At 42.9% G+C, this 20879-nt stretch overlaps 1 protein-coding gene across 6 annotated transcripts in view; it reads left to right on the top strand.

The window, feature by feature from the left end:
• The window catches only part of HYKK (hydroxylysine kinase), a 40782-nt gene extending 20386 nt beyond the window's left edge, over positions 1–20396 (top strand). For 3 of the 6 annotated variants that reach the window (XM_073227298.1, XM_073227293.1, XM_073227294.1), the window contains exons 5-7: positions 75–4650; positions 6024–6092; positions 16954–20396. In XM_073227298.1, coding sequence (XP_073083399.1) covers positions 75–535 — 461 coding nt within the window. In that variant the 3' untranslated portion in view covers positions 536–4650; positions 6024–6092; positions 16954–20396. Of the gene's footprint in view, positions 1–74; positions 4651–6023; positions 6093–14880; positions 15178–16953 lie in introns of all 6 variants that reach the window. The other 3 variants (XM_073227297.1, XM_073227295.1, XM_073227296.1) reach the window with 3 other exon arrangements.
• The last annotated feature ends 483 nt before the right edge of the window (positions 20397–20879 follow it).

Below are 20879 nucleotides of genomic sequence, written 5' to 3'. Positions count from 1 at the left end.
GGAAAGAGAGAAGGGAAGAGAATGAGCTGGGGTATTAAATAATTTTTCACATGGTTGGATTTTTCTCTTTTCAGGTATCAATCATGGAGATCTTAATGACCATAACATTTTAATGGAGTCCAGCAAGTCAGCATTTGGAGATGTCATATATCAAGTGTCTGGGATTTTAGACTTTGACGACATGAGCTATGGCTACTATGTGTTTGAAGTGGCGATCGCCATCATGTACATGATGATTGAAAGCGAGAATCCTATGCATGTAGGAGGTCATGTCCTTGCAGGGTTTGAAAGTGTAATCCCATTGACACCTGTAGAGAGGGGTGCTTTGTTTTTACTTGTATGCAGTCGCTTTTGTCAGTCACTTGTCATAGCCTTATACTCTTGCCAACTACACCCAGAGAATGAAGAATATCTCATGGTTACTGCAAAAACAGGGTGGAAGCACTTACAGCAAATGTTTGACATGGGCCAGAAAGCTGTAGAAGAAATCTGGTTTGAAACTGCAAAGTCCTATGAATCTGGGATCTCCATGTGAGTAGGTAAAAGTTCACGTTAATTGGGATAAGTAAAAATCCAACACCTCCTTAGGCAGATTGTTTCTGAGAGCTGTGCCTCTGGATTCTACAGCAGCCAGGGCCTCCTGAGAGCACCCAGATGTGTTTCCCACAGGCTGTCCGTTGATGTCCCAAAGCCCAGCCCTGATATTCTCTGGGTTGGCAAGCTTTGGATCTCCATGGGGGAGGGGATTGGAACCCCATTTATTAGGTCTATCTGCAGTCTGTGAAAATTCCACCCATAAGGGAAGTGAGCATGTCAACTACCCGTGCTGAATAGATTGTGTTGGCTATAAATTCTCACTCTGCATATCTCTGTCTGTGTCTCCTTGTGTCTCTTTCTCTGTGTCTTGCAAACACACATCTCATAAAAGGGACACAGATGCATCTGAAAATCATGTGGGGAAAAAAACCATTTTGAACAATAGGGTTGATTTCAGTAGTTCTTTTCCTTGATTCCTTCCTTCTGCTTGAAGTTACTTCCCTAGTACTCATGAAGGAGAGTTTCTGGACCCACTAGATTTCTGCCTATGTTTGCCACATGTATGTGACCAGAGCCTACAAGTAATAAAAATAAGTCTTATATTTGCTAATTGAATGTATATATAGGCACATTATATCTGCCTTTCTACCTATATCTGCAACCTCCTTCCTATGTGTATAGATCACATCTCTCTGTAGGTGTGTCTAGTCCTAAGTTCCCTCCATATCTCTCTTCCTCTAGGCTCCTTTTCTCCATGTCACTGTAAGTAGAGATCTATCAATCTACTTTTACAGAGGGAAAGAGTCTGTTTCAGGGGCCAGACGTGGTGGTGCATAGCTTCTGAAACAAGCGGCTGGCCTCTCTGGCCTCAGGACAAATGGACTTTAGGTGTGGCAGAGAAAGCCACAAGGAAAGATGGTTCTTAATAAGGTGGGCCTGTGGGAATTAGAAACGTTTAGTTTGCTAAAATATAATTCATTTTGAGATTTCCTGCATTTCAGAGCTTTAGGAGGGAGAACATTTGAGAGACTGGGACTTGACTGACTTTGGGCAGAGTACCTGATGCACAGAGAATATGTTCACCATTTCTTTCCAAATTCAAGAACTGATTCAGGTGGTATGAGATTAAACTTCTCTGTTACTGTGCTGCATGGGGAAAGTATGGTAAAAGACAATGAAAACCTTTAGAAAAAAAGAGTATTGTATTTCACTCATAGTTTCATGGTTCTGGAGGCCAGTAAAGCACACTGCTAGCAGGAGTCAGAATTTTCAGGAATTCGTGGCACATCTCCAGTGATTGCGCCCTCCCGTTGTTTTTCTCTTTTCCACCTTTGTAGTGACATTCTCTTGTGTTTGGAGATCTCACCTTTCAGTTCATTTATTTGTATTTTCCCATTGACCTGGGACAAAGGAATCAATCCTGCCTTGTGATAAGCCAGTATACTGATGGATCACTGGCTTCTCAGTTTTATTTATCTTTTGAATCTTTCTCTTGAATCATTTCTAGTGCTGGGAAAATTTTATAGTTTCCTGTCAGCTCTGTTGACAATTTAAAAAATTCTTATAAAGTTTGAGGCTTTTTAATTGCATGAATTAAAACAGTTCTTGGAATATGTATTATTTTCCTCTAAAAGCATAAACATGCATATTGTGCTCATGAGTAAAGCATTTCACCTAGACATTCTATAACAGACAGTAATGTTTCATGAGACATCCTGAGTTTCTTGATTTGAACACCTCTCTGGTTTATCATATAATTATTCATTGTGTGATTATTTTCTTAGCATTTGAAAGTATTTTCATATTTTGAATCAGTTTTTGAATTTACAATTTTCTACTTTAGTGCATACTACCTGTCGATGGCCAGAATCAGTATTTTTCCACAGCATTAAGTTAGTATTGGTAGAATTAGTTACACTGTTCTACACTTTTCTGATAGATGGTCCTTTGACTCTAATCATGATTCTCCTTGGCACTTCACTGTCTGTGTAACGTAACTTCATTTTGATGTTTATATTTAATACAATGGAGATTTTAAGTGATATTAAGTGAAATGTGTATGTTGCTAAATGTTACTTGTTGCCCACACTTTGAGGTGATAGCTGAGCTTGTCATCGCAGAGTGCAAGAACATATAACCCCTGGGGTTTCTGCTTGGATGAACTTGATGATCTTTTTTAGGCCTGATATTTGCCTACTGCAAACATCTTCTATGGTATTTGAAAATCATGTATATCTTGTGTTTACTGGTCAAAGTGTTTTGCATTTGTTTATCCTTTTAACTAGTCAAACTTTCTAACAAAGTTGTTTATACCAACAAAGTTGATTTCTGTGATGGTCTTAATGTCAGTAAGTAGTTATTCGTAATGAAAACTGCCTTTTACAGCATTTTAAGTCCTCAGCAAAATTGGCGGAAAGTATAGAGAGTTTCCCAGATTTCCACCTGGGATGCAAGTCTTGTGTAACATTCACAAATCAGTCAATGTGATACACCACATTAATGGAATGAATAATAAAAGTCACTAGATCATGTCAATAGATGCAGGAACAGCACTTCACAAAGTTTGACATCTATACATGATAAAAATGAACAGTAAAAATAGGGATAGGAAGAACTTACCACAACATAATAAAGGTTCTTGATGAATGCCCAAGCTGACATCAATAAAGGGGAGTTAAGGTTAGGGTTAGGTGTAGGGGGTTTAGGTTAAGGGGTTAGGATGGTCTGGGCCTCATTCCTAACCATGGGCTCCTATACCCCTGGGAATTTCCTGGGTAATAGCAGCATCTTTTATTGTAAGTAGGTGGTTCTGGGTGGGCTCTGCTCGGGTGCCTGACTGGCAGAAAGCCCATGCCATAACTAGAAGATTGGAAATTTCAGCCTCACCCCTCCATTTGCCAGAGAAAGGGGAGTGGATGAAAACAGAGTTAATAATAGGTCATACCTGTGTCTCAAAATTTGGAGTTTGGAGAGCTTCAAGTTTGGTGAACACATCTATGTGGTGTACTGGGAGAGCGATGAGTCCCAACCCCACAGGAAAGAATGAAGCCTTTTGCTGGCCCAAAGGTGATCCCTCACATTAACGAAGAAAGTGTTAGAAACCATTTCTCACATGGGGTAGACATTCTGTAACCTCCATTGATCAAGGCACCAGCCTCACTGGGCAAATTGTACAAGTCTTAATGAAATGTGATGGATGTACCCCAGTTTGCTAATGCATTCATCTACTGAAGCACATCCTGATTTCCTCAGTTTTTTAGCCATTATGAATAGAGGTACTGTGTAAATTGCATGGTGGATTTGGTTGAGACATAGTTTTTCAAAACAGTTGTCTAAATACCAGAGATGCAATTCTTGGATCCTAAGGTGAGACTTATCTTTTCAATGGTAAAATAGTTTTTAATGGTTCTTTTTTGTTTTATGGATTTTTGTATATACTGAGTACAAATACTTTATGAAATATGTATTTGCCAATATTTTATCCCTGTGTGTAACTTGTCTTTGGGTTTTTAGAACAAGGTCTTTTAGAGTAGAAATCTTAATTCTATAAAGCCCACATGATGTATTATTTTTCTTTTTTTGTATAGGTTTTTGGTGTTGGGGGTTAAAAGTCATCAGCAAGAGTGTACAGATTTTCTTGCTTTTACGTAGAATTTTTATAACGTTGCACCTAAAAATTGTCTATGGAGAATTTTGAGTGAATTTTTGTGTAAGTTGTAAATCTTGTGCATATCTTCATTGCATTCTGTATGTTCTCCAACAAATTATAGAAGACACGGGAAATTCCTGCAAATTGCTGTTTGATTTTCCAAAATTTGGTGATTCATCAGTTGAGTCACGAGGGGGCGCCACTTTCCCTGAGCTGTGAGCGCTCGTCCTATATCACACAAAACTTAGAAATAAGTGGATGTACTCCGCCCACCGTGGCCCGCAGGCGACGCCTTAGCCTTCTCTGTGGACCTGCGTGGCGCATGCGCAGTCAGGCCCCAGGACTTCCCCTCTGACGCTGGCGGGAGCCGGGATTCCTCGGGCTCCAGCGCGGCTCCGTCTGGGACACCGCCGGCCGCGGCCGCCGTGAAAGCTCGGTTTTCTGAGGAGCCGCGGGACAGAAAGGTGAGGAGAGGCTCCCCGTGCGTCGCCTGCCGAGCGCTCCACCTCAGGGGCTGGGGGAGGAAGGCCTGCGGCGGGGAAAGGGGTCTTCGCGGAATTTGGGGGAGCGGCGGGCGGAGTTCAGGGCGCGGGCGAGTCCGGGGCGCGGCGGGGCCTGGGCGGGTGAGCGGCGCCCAGCGCGTCCCCGGGAGCCCGTGCGGTGGGTGGATTGGCCACACCTGCGGGACGCCCTCCGGGCTCCTGGCGTCCTTCCTGACGAAGCTCTGGGACGGTAATGGGGCGGAGGGGACTTGGCTGCTGAGTGGCCCGCTTACCCGGGGCTCAGGCCTTGCGGTGCGCCGAGCACACAGGGTGGGTTCCTGGGAAGGGTCCCCAGTGTGGGGGCCGCCTGGGATGCTCCCCGGGGCGCAGCGCGGCGCTGCCCCAGCCCAGCTTCCCCAGGGCGGGCCTCCCCCCCCTTGGCCAGCGTCTGGGGCCGTGTGAGCCGCCGCCTCGGGCAGAGCCGGTTTGGGGAGGCAGAGGGCGCCCCGTGTCCTGTTTCCACACCCGCGTCTGCTTGGGCGCCACGCGGGGTCTCGGTTGCTGCAGCTCCGCAGTGTAATGGGGTGAAAGGGCGCCGTGCTCCTGCTCCGCCTTCCCAGGACGGCAGTGCGGACGGGGTCCCCGCGGTCCCATCCAGCCTGTGGGGTGTTTGCTTGGTTTCTGTGAGAAGTGCCATGGAATTTTGGTGAGGGTCGCAGGGGGTCTGCACGTTGCCGTGGGCGGAGGGACTTGTAATGACCTAACTTCCCGTCCACGTCTGCAGGGTCCACAATTTTCAGGCCTCCCGCCTCCTCAGTTAAGTTCTTAGGTATCTGTAACTTCTGGAGAATATTCCTGTGCTAAATACCTTTGAGCCGAAATCAGTCAAAGGGAGAAATAAAGTGGAAGAAACCTGTCTGTTACTTAACTAGCAGTCATCCACTTCAGCTTGCCCGTGTCTGTCACAACCGGGCTTCAGAAGAACGGGCCCCACCCAACTTCTCCAGTGCAGATGTGCCCTCCCTCACCCTTGTCATTACCTGTTGATATAGAGACGGACTACTTCTCTCCACCCCTTGGAAACACCTACTGATAAGGAGATGCCCTGAGGCCAGGCAAGAGATTCTGGAAATACTGCAATTTTACCCACAACACTTTATACTTTATGATGCAGTTTTAAAGGGCATTGCTTTCTTAATCTCTCTGATGGTTGGTTATTAGTGAATACAAGCAACTGACTTTTTTTATGTTGGTTTCGTATCTTAGAAGTCTATTGAATTCATTTTTAGTTCTATAAAGGTCTTTAGTGGAGTGGTGTGGGAAACTGGAATTCTAAAATCCCACTGTTTGTACAGCAGGTTATCCCAATGCCTAACGCCCGGTGGCTACAGGGGATCCTCTAATGACTCCTGGACCTCTGTAAGGTGAGTAGCGCCCCCTTCGGGTGAACTGGGTGGGGAGGGCTTGGCCTCTGTTGACGCGGTGTGATGCTTTTCTCATGGTTGTTTTGCAAACTAAATTAATTTCCAGCAATTTCGAGCATACAGAAAACTTGCAGTGTCAGTACAAATTCTCTTTATACTGAATTCCCCAGCGCCTCACTTTACCACAGTTGCCACTTCACACAAAATGCTGGAGTGCCTTCCCCAAACAGGGACACATTCCCAGGGAACCACCACCTGACCCCAAATGTGGAGACATTTTCTTCCATTCTGTGGCTGTCTTTCACTTTCTGGTTGGTGACTTTTGATGCAGAAAAGTTTTTAATTTGGGGGAACTCTAATTTATGCTTTCTTCCGTTGCTTGTCCTTTGGTGTCAGATCTGAGAAACCATGGCTAAATCCAAGGTCATGAACGTTTATCCTCATGTTTTCTTCTAGAGTCCATACTTTTACCTATTATGTAAGCCCTTTGTTTTGAGTTAATTTTTGTATGTGACATGAGTTAAGGGTTCAGTTTCATTCCTCCGTACATGGACAGTCATTTGCCCAGCACTGTTTGCTGAAAAGACCATTCTTTCCCTAATTTAATGTTGTCCACCCTTGTTAGAAAGCAATTGACTGTAGATGGTGGGGGTCACTTCTGGGCTTTCCACTCAGTTTTGTTGATCTATACATACAGGTGACCTTTGACAACATGGGGTTTTGTGTAGCTGACATCCCACAGAGTCAGAATCCACATAAAATATCTCACTCCCACAAACTTAAGTATTATCCTAAATCTGATTGCCTATTTTGACTGAAAGACTTACCGATAACATAAACAGTCAATTAACACATATTTTGTACATGATACATGTTTTGTGCTGTATTCTAACAGTAAGGTAAGCTAGAAAAAAGCAAATGTTTCAAATCGTCTTAAGCCTTTAAACATTTTTTATATATATTTGTGGAAAAAAATCCCCTCAAGTGGACCTGGGCAGTTCACACCCCTGCTGTCCATGGGCCAGCTGTGTATGTTTATGCCAGTGTCACAGTGTTTTATTTACTGTTACTTTGTACAAAGATTAGATATTGGGGGCTATGAGCCTTCAGCTTTGATTTTCTTTGTCAAGGTTGTTTCTAAGGGCTCTTTGGGTTCCCTTGAAATTCCACGTGTCAGGATCAGCTGGTACATTAAAGCCTGTGAATTTTCAAAGAAATCACATTGACTCTGTAGATTGCATTTGTGTCATTGCCACCTTAACAGTATTTAAGTCTTTCCATCAACATGAGTAGACTTTACATGTTTTAAATCTTTCTTAGTTTTTAAATTATCAATGTTTTATAATTTTCAATATACAACATTTGCACCTTAAGTCTATTCTTAGTATTTTATTAATGTTCACATTATTTAATGTGGAATTTTAGAAAAGACAGGCTTCTCCTCTGAGCACAAGGCTCTTTCCATCACCCTGGGGGAGGGGCCTTCACTCCCCACCTAGAGCTGCAAACGGACAGTTAGAGACACTGCCTGTCAGACCCTCAAATAGCTGTGGAAGCTGATACTTGTCACTATAGCTAAATCGGCCTTTTATTTGGAATCTCAGTCCGTACATCTTGGGGTCACACATTATACGTTATATTTTTTGTATAACTGAACTTAGTTTCTGTTTTAAATCCTTCTCCTGGGATAGTGGAAACACAACTTCCCAACCCTCTCCCTGGGATTAATCACCATGAACATGGAAGTACAGTAGAGAAAATGTATGTTGGTCTGTGCCTCAATCCTGACGCTGGGCTCCTAAAGCTCTGGGTATTTCCTGAGTAAATGTGGCATCTGTTGTTCAAAGTAGGTGGTTCTGGGTGGGTTCTTCTGGGTGTCTGACAGGCAGAAAGCCCAAGCCATGATTAGAAGCTTGAGATTTTCAGCCTCACCCCTCCATTCTCCAGATAAAGGGGAGGGGATCAAAATGGAGTTAATAATACGTCATACCAGTGTCTCAAAATATGGATTTTGGAGAGCTTCCAGGTTGGCAAATCCAGATTAGTAAAGAAGAAGTTAAACTGTCACTATTTGCAGATGACATGATATTAAACATAAAAAACCCTAAAGACTCCACTCCAAAACTACTAGAACTGACATCAGAATACAGCAAAGTTGCAGGATACAAAATTAACACACAGAAATCTGTGGCTTTCCTATACACTAACAATGAACCAATAGAAAGAGAAATCAGGAAAACAACTTCATTCACACTTGCATCAAAAAGAATAAAATACCTAGGAATAAACCTAACCAAAGAAGTGAAAGATCTATGCCCTGAAAACTACAAGTCACTCTTAAGAGAAATTAAAGGGGACACTAATAAATGGAAACTTAAGGAAATCGGGATGTGTTTCAGCAGATGAATGCTTTGGCAAATTGGGGTACATCCATTACATTTTACTACAACTTGTACAGTGAAATGTACAGTGATTTTCCCAGTGAAGCTGGTGCCTTGATCACTGGAGGTCACAGGTCCACCCCACATTAGAAATGGTTTCCAACAGCTTCTTTGGGATTATGAAGGCATCGGCCTTGGGCCAGCAGAAGGCTTCATTCTTCTCTGTGGAGTTGGAACTCATCGCCCTCCCAGTACCCATTTTGCAGAGTTTTTATCATGAATGGATGTTGAATTTTGTCAAATGCTTTTTCAGCATCTATGGAGATGATCATGTGGTTTTTGTCTTTCTTTTTGTTGATCTGGTGGATGATGTTGATGGATTTTCGAATGTTGTGCCGTCCTTGCATCCCTGGGATGAATCCCACTTGGTCATGGTGTATGATCCTTTTGATATATTTTTGAATTTGGTTTGCTAATATTTTAGTGAGTATTTTTGCATCTACATTCATCAGGGATATTGGTCTGTAATTTTCTTTTTTGGTGGGGTCTTTGCCTGGTGTTGGCTTCATAGACTGAGTTTGGGAGTATTCCCTTCTTTTCTATTTTTTTGGAAAACTTTAAGGAGAATGGGTATTATATCTTCTCTGTACATCTGATAAAATTCCGAGGTAAATCTGTCCGGCCCGGGGGTTTTGTTCTTGGGTAGTTTTTTGATTACCGTTTCAATTTCTTTGTTTGTAGTTGGTTTGTTTAACTTTTGTGTCTCTTCCTTGGTCAGTCTTGGAAGGTTGTATTTTTCTAGGAAGTTGTCCATTTCTTCAAGGTTTTCCAGCTTGTTGGCATATAGGTTTTCATAGTAGTCTTTAATAATTCTTTGTATTTCTGTGGAGTCTGTCGTGATTTTTCCGTTCTCATTTCTGATTCTGTTGATTTGTGTTGATTCTCTTTTTCTCTTAATAAGTTTGGCTAGAGGCTTATCTATTTTGTTTATTTTTTTCAAAGAACCAGCTCTTGGTTTCATTGATTTTTGCTATTGTTTTATTCTTCTCAATTTTGTTTATTTCTTCTCTGATCTTTATTATGTCCCTCCTTCTGCTGACTTTAGGCCTCATTTGTTCTTCTTTTTCCAGTTTCGATAATTGTGATGTTAGACTATTCATTTGGGATTGTTCTTCCTTCTTCAAGTGTGCCTGGATCGCTATATACTTTTCTCTTAAGACTGCTTTAGCTGCGTCCCACAGAAGTTAGGGCTTTGTGTTGTTGTTGTCATTTGTTTCCATATATTCCTTGATCTCTATTTTAATTTGGTCATTGATCCATTGATTATTTAGGAGCATGTTGTTAAGCCTCCATGTGTTTGTGAGCCTTTTGTTTTCTTTGTAGAATTTATTTCTAGTTTTATACCTTTGTGGTCTGAAACATTGGTTGGTAGAATTTCAATATTTTGGAATTTACTGAGGCTCTTTTTGTGGGCTAGTATGTGGTCTATTCTGGAGAATGTTCCATGTGCCCTTGAGAAGAATGTATATCCTGTTGCTTTTGAATGTAGAGTTCTATAGATGTCTATTAGGTCCATCTGTTCTATTGTGTTGTTCAGTGCCTCCATGTCCTTACTTATTTTCTGCCCGGTGGATCTATCCTTTGGGGTGAGTGGCGTGTTGAAGTCTCCTAAAATGAATGCATTGAAGTCTATTTCCCCCTTTAGTTCTGTTAGTATTTGTTTCACATATGCTGGTGCTCCTGTGTTGGGTGCATATATATTTAGAATGGTTATATCCTCTTGTTGGACTGAGCCCTTTATCATTATGTAGTGTCCTTCTTTATCTCTTGTTACTTTTTTTGTTTTGAAGTCTATTTTGTCTGATATTAGTACTGCAATCCCTGCTTTCTTCTCTCTGTTGTTTGCCTGAAATATGTTTTCCCATCTCTTGACTTTTAGTCTGTGCATGTCTTTGGTTTTGAGGTGAGTTTCTTGTAAGCAGAATATAGATGGGTCTTGCTTTTTTATCCATTCTATTAGTCTGTGTCTTTTGATTGGTGCATTCAGTCCATTTACATTTAGGGTGACTATTGAAAGATATGTACTCATTGCCATGGCAGGCTTTAGATTCGTGGTTACCAAAGGTTCAAGGTTAGCCTCTTTAGTATCTTACTGCCTAACTTAGCTTGCTTATTGAGCTGTTATATACACTGTCTGGAGATTCTTTTCTTCTCTCCCTTCTTCTTCCTCCTCCTCCATTCTTCATATGTTGGGTGTTTTGTTCTGTGCTCTTTTTAGGAGTGCTCCCATCTAGAGCAGTCCCTGTAAGATGCCCTGTAGAGGTGGTTTGTGGGAGGCATATTCCCTCAACTTTTGCTTGTCTGGGAATTGTTTAATCCCTCCATCATATTTAAATGATAATCATGCTGGATACAGTATCCTTGGTTCAAGGCCCTTGTGTTTCATTGCATTAAATATATCATGCCATTCTCTTCTGGCCTGTAAGGTTTCTGTCGAGAAGTCTGATGATAGCCTGATGGGTTTTCCTTTATAGGTGACCTTTTTCTCTCTAGCTGCCTTTAAAACTCTTTCCTTGTCCTTGATCTTTGCCATTTAATCATAATGTGTCTTGGTGTTGTCTTCCTTGGGTCCTTTCTGTTGGGAGTTCTGTGTATTTCCGTGATCTGTTCGATCATTTCGGGAGGAATGGCATTTTAATCCACACACCAGTAAGGGTCCTCTACCAATGGAGATAGTTCATTTGTTCTGTGTTTTATAACCTTCTTCCCAAGGGAGAGAAAGAAGCTAAATAAATTTCACTCTTAGAAGTTAATTGGAAATGTCAGATCAGGGCAATGGTAAAGCACAGTTTACTGTTTGGTGCCAGCTCTCATAAACACAACTGAGAAGCATAGTCTGGATGACTGTAAACAGAATTCAATTTATTCTGTTTTCTGTTTGGAGCCTGGTATTTCTTGTAACTAATTACTTTTACATGATCTGTTTATTAATTGTTCAGAGGCAGCTGGTCCAAAATAAATGGAGAAAATGATAGTAATTTGTATTTTTTATTATAATTAAAGTTACAGTAACAAGTTTGAGTCCTTACAATGTAGGGCAGTTATGTAACACTCTATTTCGCTTAATGTGTTCATGGAAAGTAAAGAATGTTGCCACATTAGATTTGTTCAATTGTCTAGAACCCTGAAGTTAGCTGGAGTTGTCAACACTTCATTGTTGAAAAAAAAGGAAATCATTAGAAAACATTGACAACTGACTTATTAAAACCCAAAGAAAACTTCTTTTTTGAAGCAGTACACATTCAGCTTTAATCTCTTAGAATTAAAGAGGCACTTGGGCCTGTAAATAAAAAAAATGTTCAGTTTTATTAGTATAAGGATGGATGAGTCATGTTTAAAAGATTTCAGCATCAGAATGGAAATAAAGGGTCCTCTGGCATTGAGTTAACTAGAGAAATCAGTCTTGATAGCCTTAAAATCAAATTATGCAAATAAGTTGGGGTTTGTTTTTATTTAAAGTAAAGCCAATTGTATTGTTACTGACCATATGAGCCACCACACAGTGAACATTATCACATGCTTTGGTCATTGTGTAAACTATTCAGTCCTCACAATGACACTGTGGGCCAGTTCCCTAGGGCTGCCATAACCAAGTACCACAGACTGGGCAGCTCAAGCAGCAGGCTTGTTCTTTCAGAGTTCTGGGGTTGAATGCCCAGATCAAGGTGTTGACAGTGATGGTTGGCTCTTCCTGAGGGCTGTGAGGGAGGCTCCACCCCAGGCCCCTTTCCTTGGCTTGTAGATGCCGTCTTCTCCCTGTGTGTTCATACCAGCTTCCTCTGTCCATGCCTTGTCCACATTTCCCTCTTATGAGACACCAGTCCCATTACCTAAGGCCCATCCTAATGAGCTTACATAAAGTTAATCATCTCTTTAGAGATCCTATCTCCAAATATGGTCACATTCTGGAGATCCTAACTCTATGGATTTGAGGGTTAGGACTTGAACATGGGAATTTTGAGAGAGGACCATGGAAGTCAACCAATGGAAGATCTGTATTTCCCATTTTACACCTGAGAAAATAGGCCTCAAAAGATTGCTACTCATCCTCTGCCTCCAGATAGTGGTGGCAGAGTCTAGACTAATCAGATGTGTTGCCTATAATCACAGTCAGATGGGTCTTTTCCTATCATTGTCCCACCCAATTTCAGGCTTCCACACTCCCAGGGGGTTTATTACTTTACACCCACTACTCCTCCCATTAGAGTAGGTAGACAGCACACAGAAGCAGGCAGGGGGAGGGGATGTCTGTCCAGTGCTTACATTCTGCACATTTCCGTGTGAGCTGTTCTTGTGGGATGAGGGCAGTGAGGGTATAGATAACAGACCAGCTGAAAATGGCTGGTTCCAACAAGGAGAAGTTGACCTAAACCTCACCCCAAAATCATGCTCTCATTAATGGTAAAAATTGCACCTACCTGTACCATGACAGTCCCAGTATGAACCAAATATAACCAAAACTCCCCTGGATGTGAGGGTAGAGCAAGTCCAAACCCCAAGAAGACCTTACCTGTTCCCTCTGAAACCTGAGCCCACTTAGTGAATGTTCATCTCCCTTTACATAACAAAGGCCCTTATTGTTTCCTCAGTGCTACTTCCTCTGATCTGCCCTCACCACCTTACAGGTCTGTATGTTCTCCTTTCTCTAAACTCCTAGTGCTCAGCTGCCTTTTGTGTCTGTTCTTGAGTTCTTCCTCACAGGAGGCCGAGGACCCGTCTCTGGTAACACTCTGGTCTCTAGTTGTCTCCCCATCTGCAGCCTCCACCTTCCCGTTTTCCATCACACTGATCCCCACCTTCCAAAACTCACATGAAACACCAGTGGCTTCCTCTGAATCATTCACACTGTATCTCATAAAGGGTCTTGGAGCTTCCTGGGTATTGACCCACCACCCAATAAGTTAGACCAAGCAATGAGCTCGGGGGGAGCCTTGAAGAGGCCTCCAGGGTGATGTGTGCTCATACCTGCCTGCGTCTGCCTCACAGCTCACCTCCTTGGCGAGCGTTTCCCAGTCCCTCCGAGCCCCCAGCAGCTCACAGCCCCACAGGCCCAGGTGGACTTTTATCAGACAACAGAATGCCTTATGATGGGCATTTATTGTCATATCTGCATCTCCACCAGATGGTAAGGTAGAAACAGTGTTTTATCATCTCTGAATCCCCAGGGCTTAGCATTTTGCATCATAGTTACTGGTGAGTATTTATTAATTGCCTGAATGAATGAATGATTTCCTGCCCTGTACATAAAAATACTTTCTACACCCAGCTGAACGGTGCATACAATTATAATAGATATTATAATATGATATTTTCTTCTTTTGGTTCAAGAACTGGTGCTTATTAATGGATGAGGCTCTTCAGATGTTTAAGCCTTAGGGGAGATGTATGGGATGTTAGGAGAGATGATTGCTTAGGGGCCTAATAATGGTTAAAGAAAGGGGAAGGTACAGAAAGGTAATCAAAAGATGAAAGGCACTTTCCTCTACTTTCTTCTGAGCAGCAGCTCGTTGCCATAGCAACAGCAGCCATTTGTGGTACTTCTTCCAGCTTCCTTCCTGCTGGTGAGGAGGAACTGAGAGCCACAACCTCTTCACACAGCAGGGCATTCTCCTGGCATCTCAGAGTGTAGCTGGGTTCAGACTTGGGGAGATGCAGCTTGAGCTGGATCAGCACGAGTGGCCAAGGGAAAAAGCTGAGCTGCCAGGAGGTGAAGTGAAGGCTGCTGGGAGGTGGAGGCTGCCAGAAGGTGGAGGTCGACTCTCAGCCCGAGTTTCACAGGAGTTGGGGAGTCAACTGCCATGTTGGCAAATAATCACAGTTGGGCAACAGCCCTCAGAGGAGATTCCCCAGAGATCTTCTGACTTAATTAATTCTATATGACATCCTGACTACAAAATTGGGAGCTTCCAACAGCAATGGCAGTTTTCAAAGGGGAGCTGCTGACTCCAGTGAACACCCCACACAGCATTGTTTGCCAGAGCTTCCAATGACTTATTCTTGTCAACAGGGCCAGAGAATACTGTTCTAAACAGGAAATGAGAAGAACGCCAGATCTGTGAATAGGAAATTGTGCATGAGGAGGAGTCTGTGTCTCTATAGTGTGGAATTTGTAGTTCTCCTAATAACATCAACAGCTTTATTGCAAGATATGCTAATTTCTGTAGCAGAAATATGACTTAAAAATGCCAAAAACCGGTTATCATGTTTTTATTGTGTCCTTTCTGCTTATTCTAAACCATCTCGAACCAACAGTCCTTTATTTGCAAGGATTTAGGAAAGGCAGGAATTGGTGTAATCCTGAATTACGTTTGATAGATTTATTAATCTATTTTACTTATTTATTGAAGTGTAACAAACAACTGGAATTGAAGACATAAGGAAATTATGAATTCACAAAAATATTGGAACTTATAAAAGTTTTCTGTTAAAGAGAGTTACCTATTCTATCAACACCAAAGGAAAATTTCTTCACACAATTCCTGGCGCTGATCACGGCCCCCTGAGGAGCAGCACAGCAGGAGCCTGTAACCCCATGGCAGCTCCCACCACATGCAGCCTCTCATTCTCAGCAACAAGCCAAGGAATCTACCAAGCAGCCTGCTGTTGGCATTTATCCTTTGTCATTCTCACATCTGCTTCTCCAAGTATGATGCATTTCATAAACAAGTTTATAAGCCAGTAATTTGTTTCTGGCACTATTTTTGCTTCTTTTTACACCAAAATTCATTCTTGGGGAGGAGATATGTTAATTGTTTCATTGCTAAGTGACCTTTCTTACTATGTTGTTATGAGATTTTACAGAGCATGTGAATAAGCATGTTCTAAGAAATCAAGCTGTAGGTTGGCATTTTAAACCACAATAGCCAGAAGTGAAGCATCCAGCTGAGGGGGTGGGAGGGAGACCCCCTCAGAGCATTCCCTAAGGACATCCCAGAGTTAAATAGCATCAGGAAATTGCTCTGAGTGTCTCATGACCTCTAGATGACAATGTGGTGTTTTATTTTAAGGCTATGTATTAAGGTGGAAAACCAAATAGAGCTATTTCGATTTGGTTTTTAAAATAGTCTATGAGTGAGGGGGGAGAAAAAGGAGGGTGGCTGAGAGGGAGACAGGTAGAGAGGACACAGTCTCTCAAGACAAGGCTGGAGCACCCCTCTGACTCACCCACCACACTTTCACCTCCCCTTTTCATGGCGGTGTCTTGAGTAATAGATGAGGTGGTCTCTGGGTAGAATTCATACAGCAGCTCACGAAATGTCCTGAAGCAGATAGACGATGTAATAAGAGGTCTGCTGCTGAGCCCTGTCTTGGTGCTGTCCTTCATAAGATGCAGACTCATACCCTCCCTAGAGAGGAAGCCAGTACTGACACGGGGAGCAGGGAGTGTCACTTGAGATATTTGAGGTATTTACGTTCTGTGCCATGTTCCACACAGCTTGCTACAAGAAAGCATACACAAAAATGCCAACATACTGTAGTAAGAACAAAGAATCAGGGCTAGGACACAAAACCTGATAGGAGATGAACACCCAGGGTTAGGGACTTATGTAAGGGACAAGCCAGGAGGATGAGGCTATGGCTACACTCGAGTCTTGTTTGGTTCTGTATTTCCTGGCAGGACAGTAAAGCAGGATGTGTTGCCCATGTGTGGCACAAGCTGACCGGTGGAGCTGGCCTGCCGGCACACACCCACCTCTCACCTCTGTGCTGCCTGTGGAGAAGCCCTGCAGCAGAGGGCCCTGGCCCCAGGCCTCCTGGACTGTGAGAGCTTCTTGACGGTGGCGTTTCAGCAGTGGCCTATTGGAGGCAATGGCTAGGGACAGAGCTTCAGGCCAGGGGCAAAGAAGGTCTTCAGGCATGCACGGGTCTTCTGGTGCTCCAGAAGCAGCCTGACTCCCTCTGGTCCTGGCCTGCACCCTGTGTTTACGTGAGCACATGAGGAGAGAGAAAACAGGGCTGCTTGAGAACACAGCCCAGCAGCCTTGTGATACAACAGGCCCTTTAAGAAGCTTCCAGAAAGAAATGGTCTGTGCCTTTGGCTCCTGGTGGGACACCACCCCCCAGTGACTCAGGGACCAGGAAGCTTATACCCTGAAGCCCAGAGCCAAGGATAAATCCCATTGCTCCACTGCTGACACTCCATTCTGTCTGAGTTTTCATTTAATGTCCAGCCCAAGACTGACATAATACCTTTCTATTTTTCATCCAGAGAGCAAACAAATATAAGGCTTTGAACAAGAGAAAAAAAAAGAGCCAAATGTGGCTATTATTCTTCGTTAAAACTTAGAGTGCCAAGGTCTAAACCCCAAGGAAGATGCTGAAGCTGTAGCGGGAGACTCACTGCCCAGGAAAGGCAGGGAGAGGCGGAGAGAAGTGGAGAGCGACCACCCCTGACCATCTCTCTCTCTGACATTTTCCAGGTCTGGCTGTGGGGATCCCGGGCTGTGGCAGGAGTTCGCATCATGTCCCCGAGGCCACGTCGTCTGTCACCCTGCCGCCCCCGCTGCTGCGTCTCAAGGCCCGCGGTCTCCGCTGCGTTCATGCCAGGAGGGATGATGTGGGACCTGTCTGCACAGGGGACCTGGGGAAACATCGCAGACTCACCACTAACAGAAACAAAAATTCCCTATCTCATTTACTCTTCACTCAGATCCCTTGTAAGGACCTCTCCATCCCCATTTTGTACGTGAGGACATTGAGATTTAGAGAGATCACGTAGCTTTAAAGTGATTACAACCATTTAAGGATGTCTCAGGACGCAATCACGGTGCCTCCTGTCCAGGTGACGGTGGAAATGGCAAAAGCGCCCCCTTTAAAAAGACATGCGTTTCTTACATTTTCTAGTTGCTCCTGAGTAGCAAGGGGGTAGAAACCTCGAGGAGGTGCAAGGTAGTGGATAGAGGCAGAGTGGCCCTGGGGGCGCCAGGTGGATGGGAGTTGCCATCAGTCCTCACGGCATCCCTGGGAGGCATTGGCATCTTCCCCATTCGCTCACAAGGGGCTGAGGCTTCTGCTCCGCATGGGCCTTAGGCCACATCGGCAGGAAATGGAGTTGCTGGAAGGGGAGACCTGCCCACTCTCATCAGCTGCCCCTGAACTCTCCCTCTCCTGGGATATGCCTCAAGCTGCACTGTGTGCCTATTATTTACTTAATGCTCATTGCAGCCTGCCTACGTGGTGTGTCACTGTGCATTTACAGTCACCTAGTGTCAGAGCTTTGAGACTGCCGCATGAAATGCAGTCTCTTTACTTTTCCATCCTTGCATCGTTTCCAAGGTTTGGGCATTTTGAGAACAGTCAGGCAGGGGACACATTGTCCATTTTCACAGTATTTCAGGTCTGGGTCTGAAAGACCTAGATTAGAGGAGGAAAAAAAAGTCATATAAAATGCAGAGAAGATTTGGAACTCAACCAGGAGTTGGGAGGGGTGCAAGTTGTAGCACTCCAAAATCTTATGACTATAGACTACGGTCTATAATCTACGGTAGACTATAATCTACGGTTAAAAGAACATATGGGATGTGAACAGATCCCAGAAATGGGCCGCTTTAATTTGTCTGATTTCTCTCAGACTGTTCAAGTACAGTTGGACAATATCCATCATATCATAGATAAATTTTCACAAATGCCTAGGGTGCCTAAATGGTTTTCTTGGCTTCACTGGAGATGGATGGTAATTATAGATTTGCTTTGTTTATGTCACCGTATTCCTATTATGTTAATATGTGTGTGCAAATTAGTTAGTAGTTTAAAACCTATACATACCTAAGGTACTCTACAAGAAGATATGTCAAAGAAATAATCAATCCTCCCATGTTTTCTTCCATATGCTACCTCTATAGCTTTTCTTCTTTCTTCCTAATTACAACCCTTAAATAGAATTCGTGCCTCGTATCGAATTTACCAAGTATCATAATTCCTCCAGGTGGTAAAGATACCTCGAGACAAGTGCTGGGCATAGAAGCCACAGGGCATAAATCTGCAAGGAAGTAAAAAGCTAACTTTTTCAAACAATATGGCTTCTCTCTCACTTACCAACTTTACATTTCCCTGTATGGCCCCGGGAGATGACTGGTTAGCCAGAGACGGGTAAGATTCCTCAAGGGAGGAACAACCTAAGACAGGCACAGTCGCAGGGGGGCCATCAGGTGAGAAATTGGGGATCAACAGAGGTGAGGCTCAGAACCTCACCGCCCCCCTTGCTTTGAGAGAAATCTTCTGCATCCGTGGATGTTTTGCTGCCCTTGTCTAGCTTGGATTAATACTTAGTCCATAGGCACACACCTGATCATCTACATTTGCCCTCTTACAGCACTAAACTATGTTTTCTACCTTTATCTTGCATCTACCTACCACTTCAGCATTTTATTAAAAATAAAAAAAATAATAATAATAAAGGGAGAAATGTGGGATCAACATATAAATCAAGTATAAAAACCAAACGAATATTCATATTTGACCTGATTGTTTATAGTTCATAATGCATGATAAAAACCGAAAGTTTCTGTGATGAATGCCCTTGTACTGTTCACTATGTAAGAATTTATTCACTCTGTAAGAATTCGTTCACCATGTAAAAACTTGTTCGTTATACTTCAGAAGATTGGAGACTGATGAGAATTAGGCTTGAGATGGATTAATGATTGTGTATTGAGCATTGACCCCCCTATACAGAATTTTATTATTGTTAACAACCATTTGATCAATAAATATGAGAGATGCCCTCTCAAAAAAAAAATGCAGAGAAGATTAAAGTTCTCTGTTTTTTTAAAAAAGAAAAAATGGAGAAAAGCTTATTTCTCATTTGATTCAACTAGCCTAGGTAACAAGCAACACCTCAGGTCACCTCTTAACATCACTCCACATGACTGCAGACAGCCTCCCCGATGTTACCATTTGAGGCTGACACTGAGGTTATTCTAAATAATACTTTAGTTTCTTCACCTCACCATGATAGAATTATGCGTCTGTATCTTTAATGACTTCATGTTCTTGTAATTAGCTGTGAATCAGGTATAAGCTGGCCTGGAGCTGCTGCATTTACTTGATATTATAAAGTGAAAGTCACGTGTGTAATACACATGTCTGAGTTGTGCTGTTCTGTAAAAGTTTGCAAATAGGTCTTTTTGAACCAAAGGGAAAGAAAATGTAGGATCTTCCTTTTGTGGGGCAAGGTAATGCTCAGAAGAATGTTGGGGGCCGGGTTCTGAACTCTGCCTCTGATCCTCACAGTGGCATCTGAGGCCCTGCTCTTGGGAGGGTGAAGTGGTGAGCGTGCGCCTGAGAGGCTCCCCGCTGATTGGCAGGGTTCTGGGTTCTGTGGGAGGTGGGGGTGTTACTGCCTAACAATTCATTAATCTGTCCATCTGTTTTAGGCAGTTTTCTGGGTTTGTGTTATATTTAACAGTTTTAAAAAGTTGGTTTGCTTTAAAGAGGTACCTCCTGTCCGGGTGAGGGTGAGTTCATATTGAAATTTTCTATTCAAATTGAACAATACTGAAGTTTTAAACTTAAAAATTTTTTATACTTACATTGCTTTTCTCTTACACTGAAAACAGTTGCTAATATTAACATATTCATTTCTATATCTTTTAATACATATATTCTAAAATAACAATATCAGTATTATTGCTTTTAACTCCTGAGTTAAACTTTAGATCTCTTTCATCCTGAGAACACATCCCTCTAAGCATGTTAAAATATTTGCCTTAAAGCATTGCAACAATCAATTTCTTGATGTATTTGTTACCAATTAGGGATGTAAGTATACTTACTTTCAATTTTAGGAACTCTTGTTTTAAATATTTAAGGATTTACTTGGTCAAAAAATCAACATTAAATAAAAACACACAAGTCTTGCTTCCATCTCTGTCCATTTTCTGATTCAAAAAAAATTTGTGTGTTTCAACTTTTTGTCTTGCCCTTGTTCTTTCCCCCCTTCTCATCTGGAATGGTGTTGTTGTAGAGCTCCTCAAGAGGTCTGAGTGAGGTAGGTGGCTGTGGCAGAGTGCAGGAATGCTGAGGTGACTGAGGCAGGGCCCAGAGCCAAGGCAGGGTAAAGAGGGCAGCCTCAGGAGGTGGTGGCATGGCACGGGATGGGTAGTCAGAGCCTGAGCAGGGCATGGAGGGAATTCCAAGGGGGGGGGGCTACCTTTGAGTCCCAGCAAGGTGTGGGCTTCCACACAGTGATTCCACCTGATGCAAGTATCTGAGTACAGGTGGGGAGAGGAGAGCATCTGCAGTGGGCAAAGGGGCAGAGACAGTGGGGCGAGCTTGTGTACACACAGGTGGAGCAGAGTTTACAAAATATATCTATGCACATAGACATAAATATATATGTGTCTGT

The sequence above is a fragment of the Manis javanica genome, chromosome 18 (assembly GCF_040802235.1).
Source record: "Manis javanica isolate MJ-LG chromosome 18, MJ_LKY, whole genome shotgun sequence".
Taxonomy (NCBI): domain Eukaryota; kingdom Metazoa; phylum Chordata; class Mammalia; order Pholidota; family Manidae; genus Manis; species Manis javanica.
This window is presented reverse-complemented; position numbering and strand designations above follow the sequence as displayed.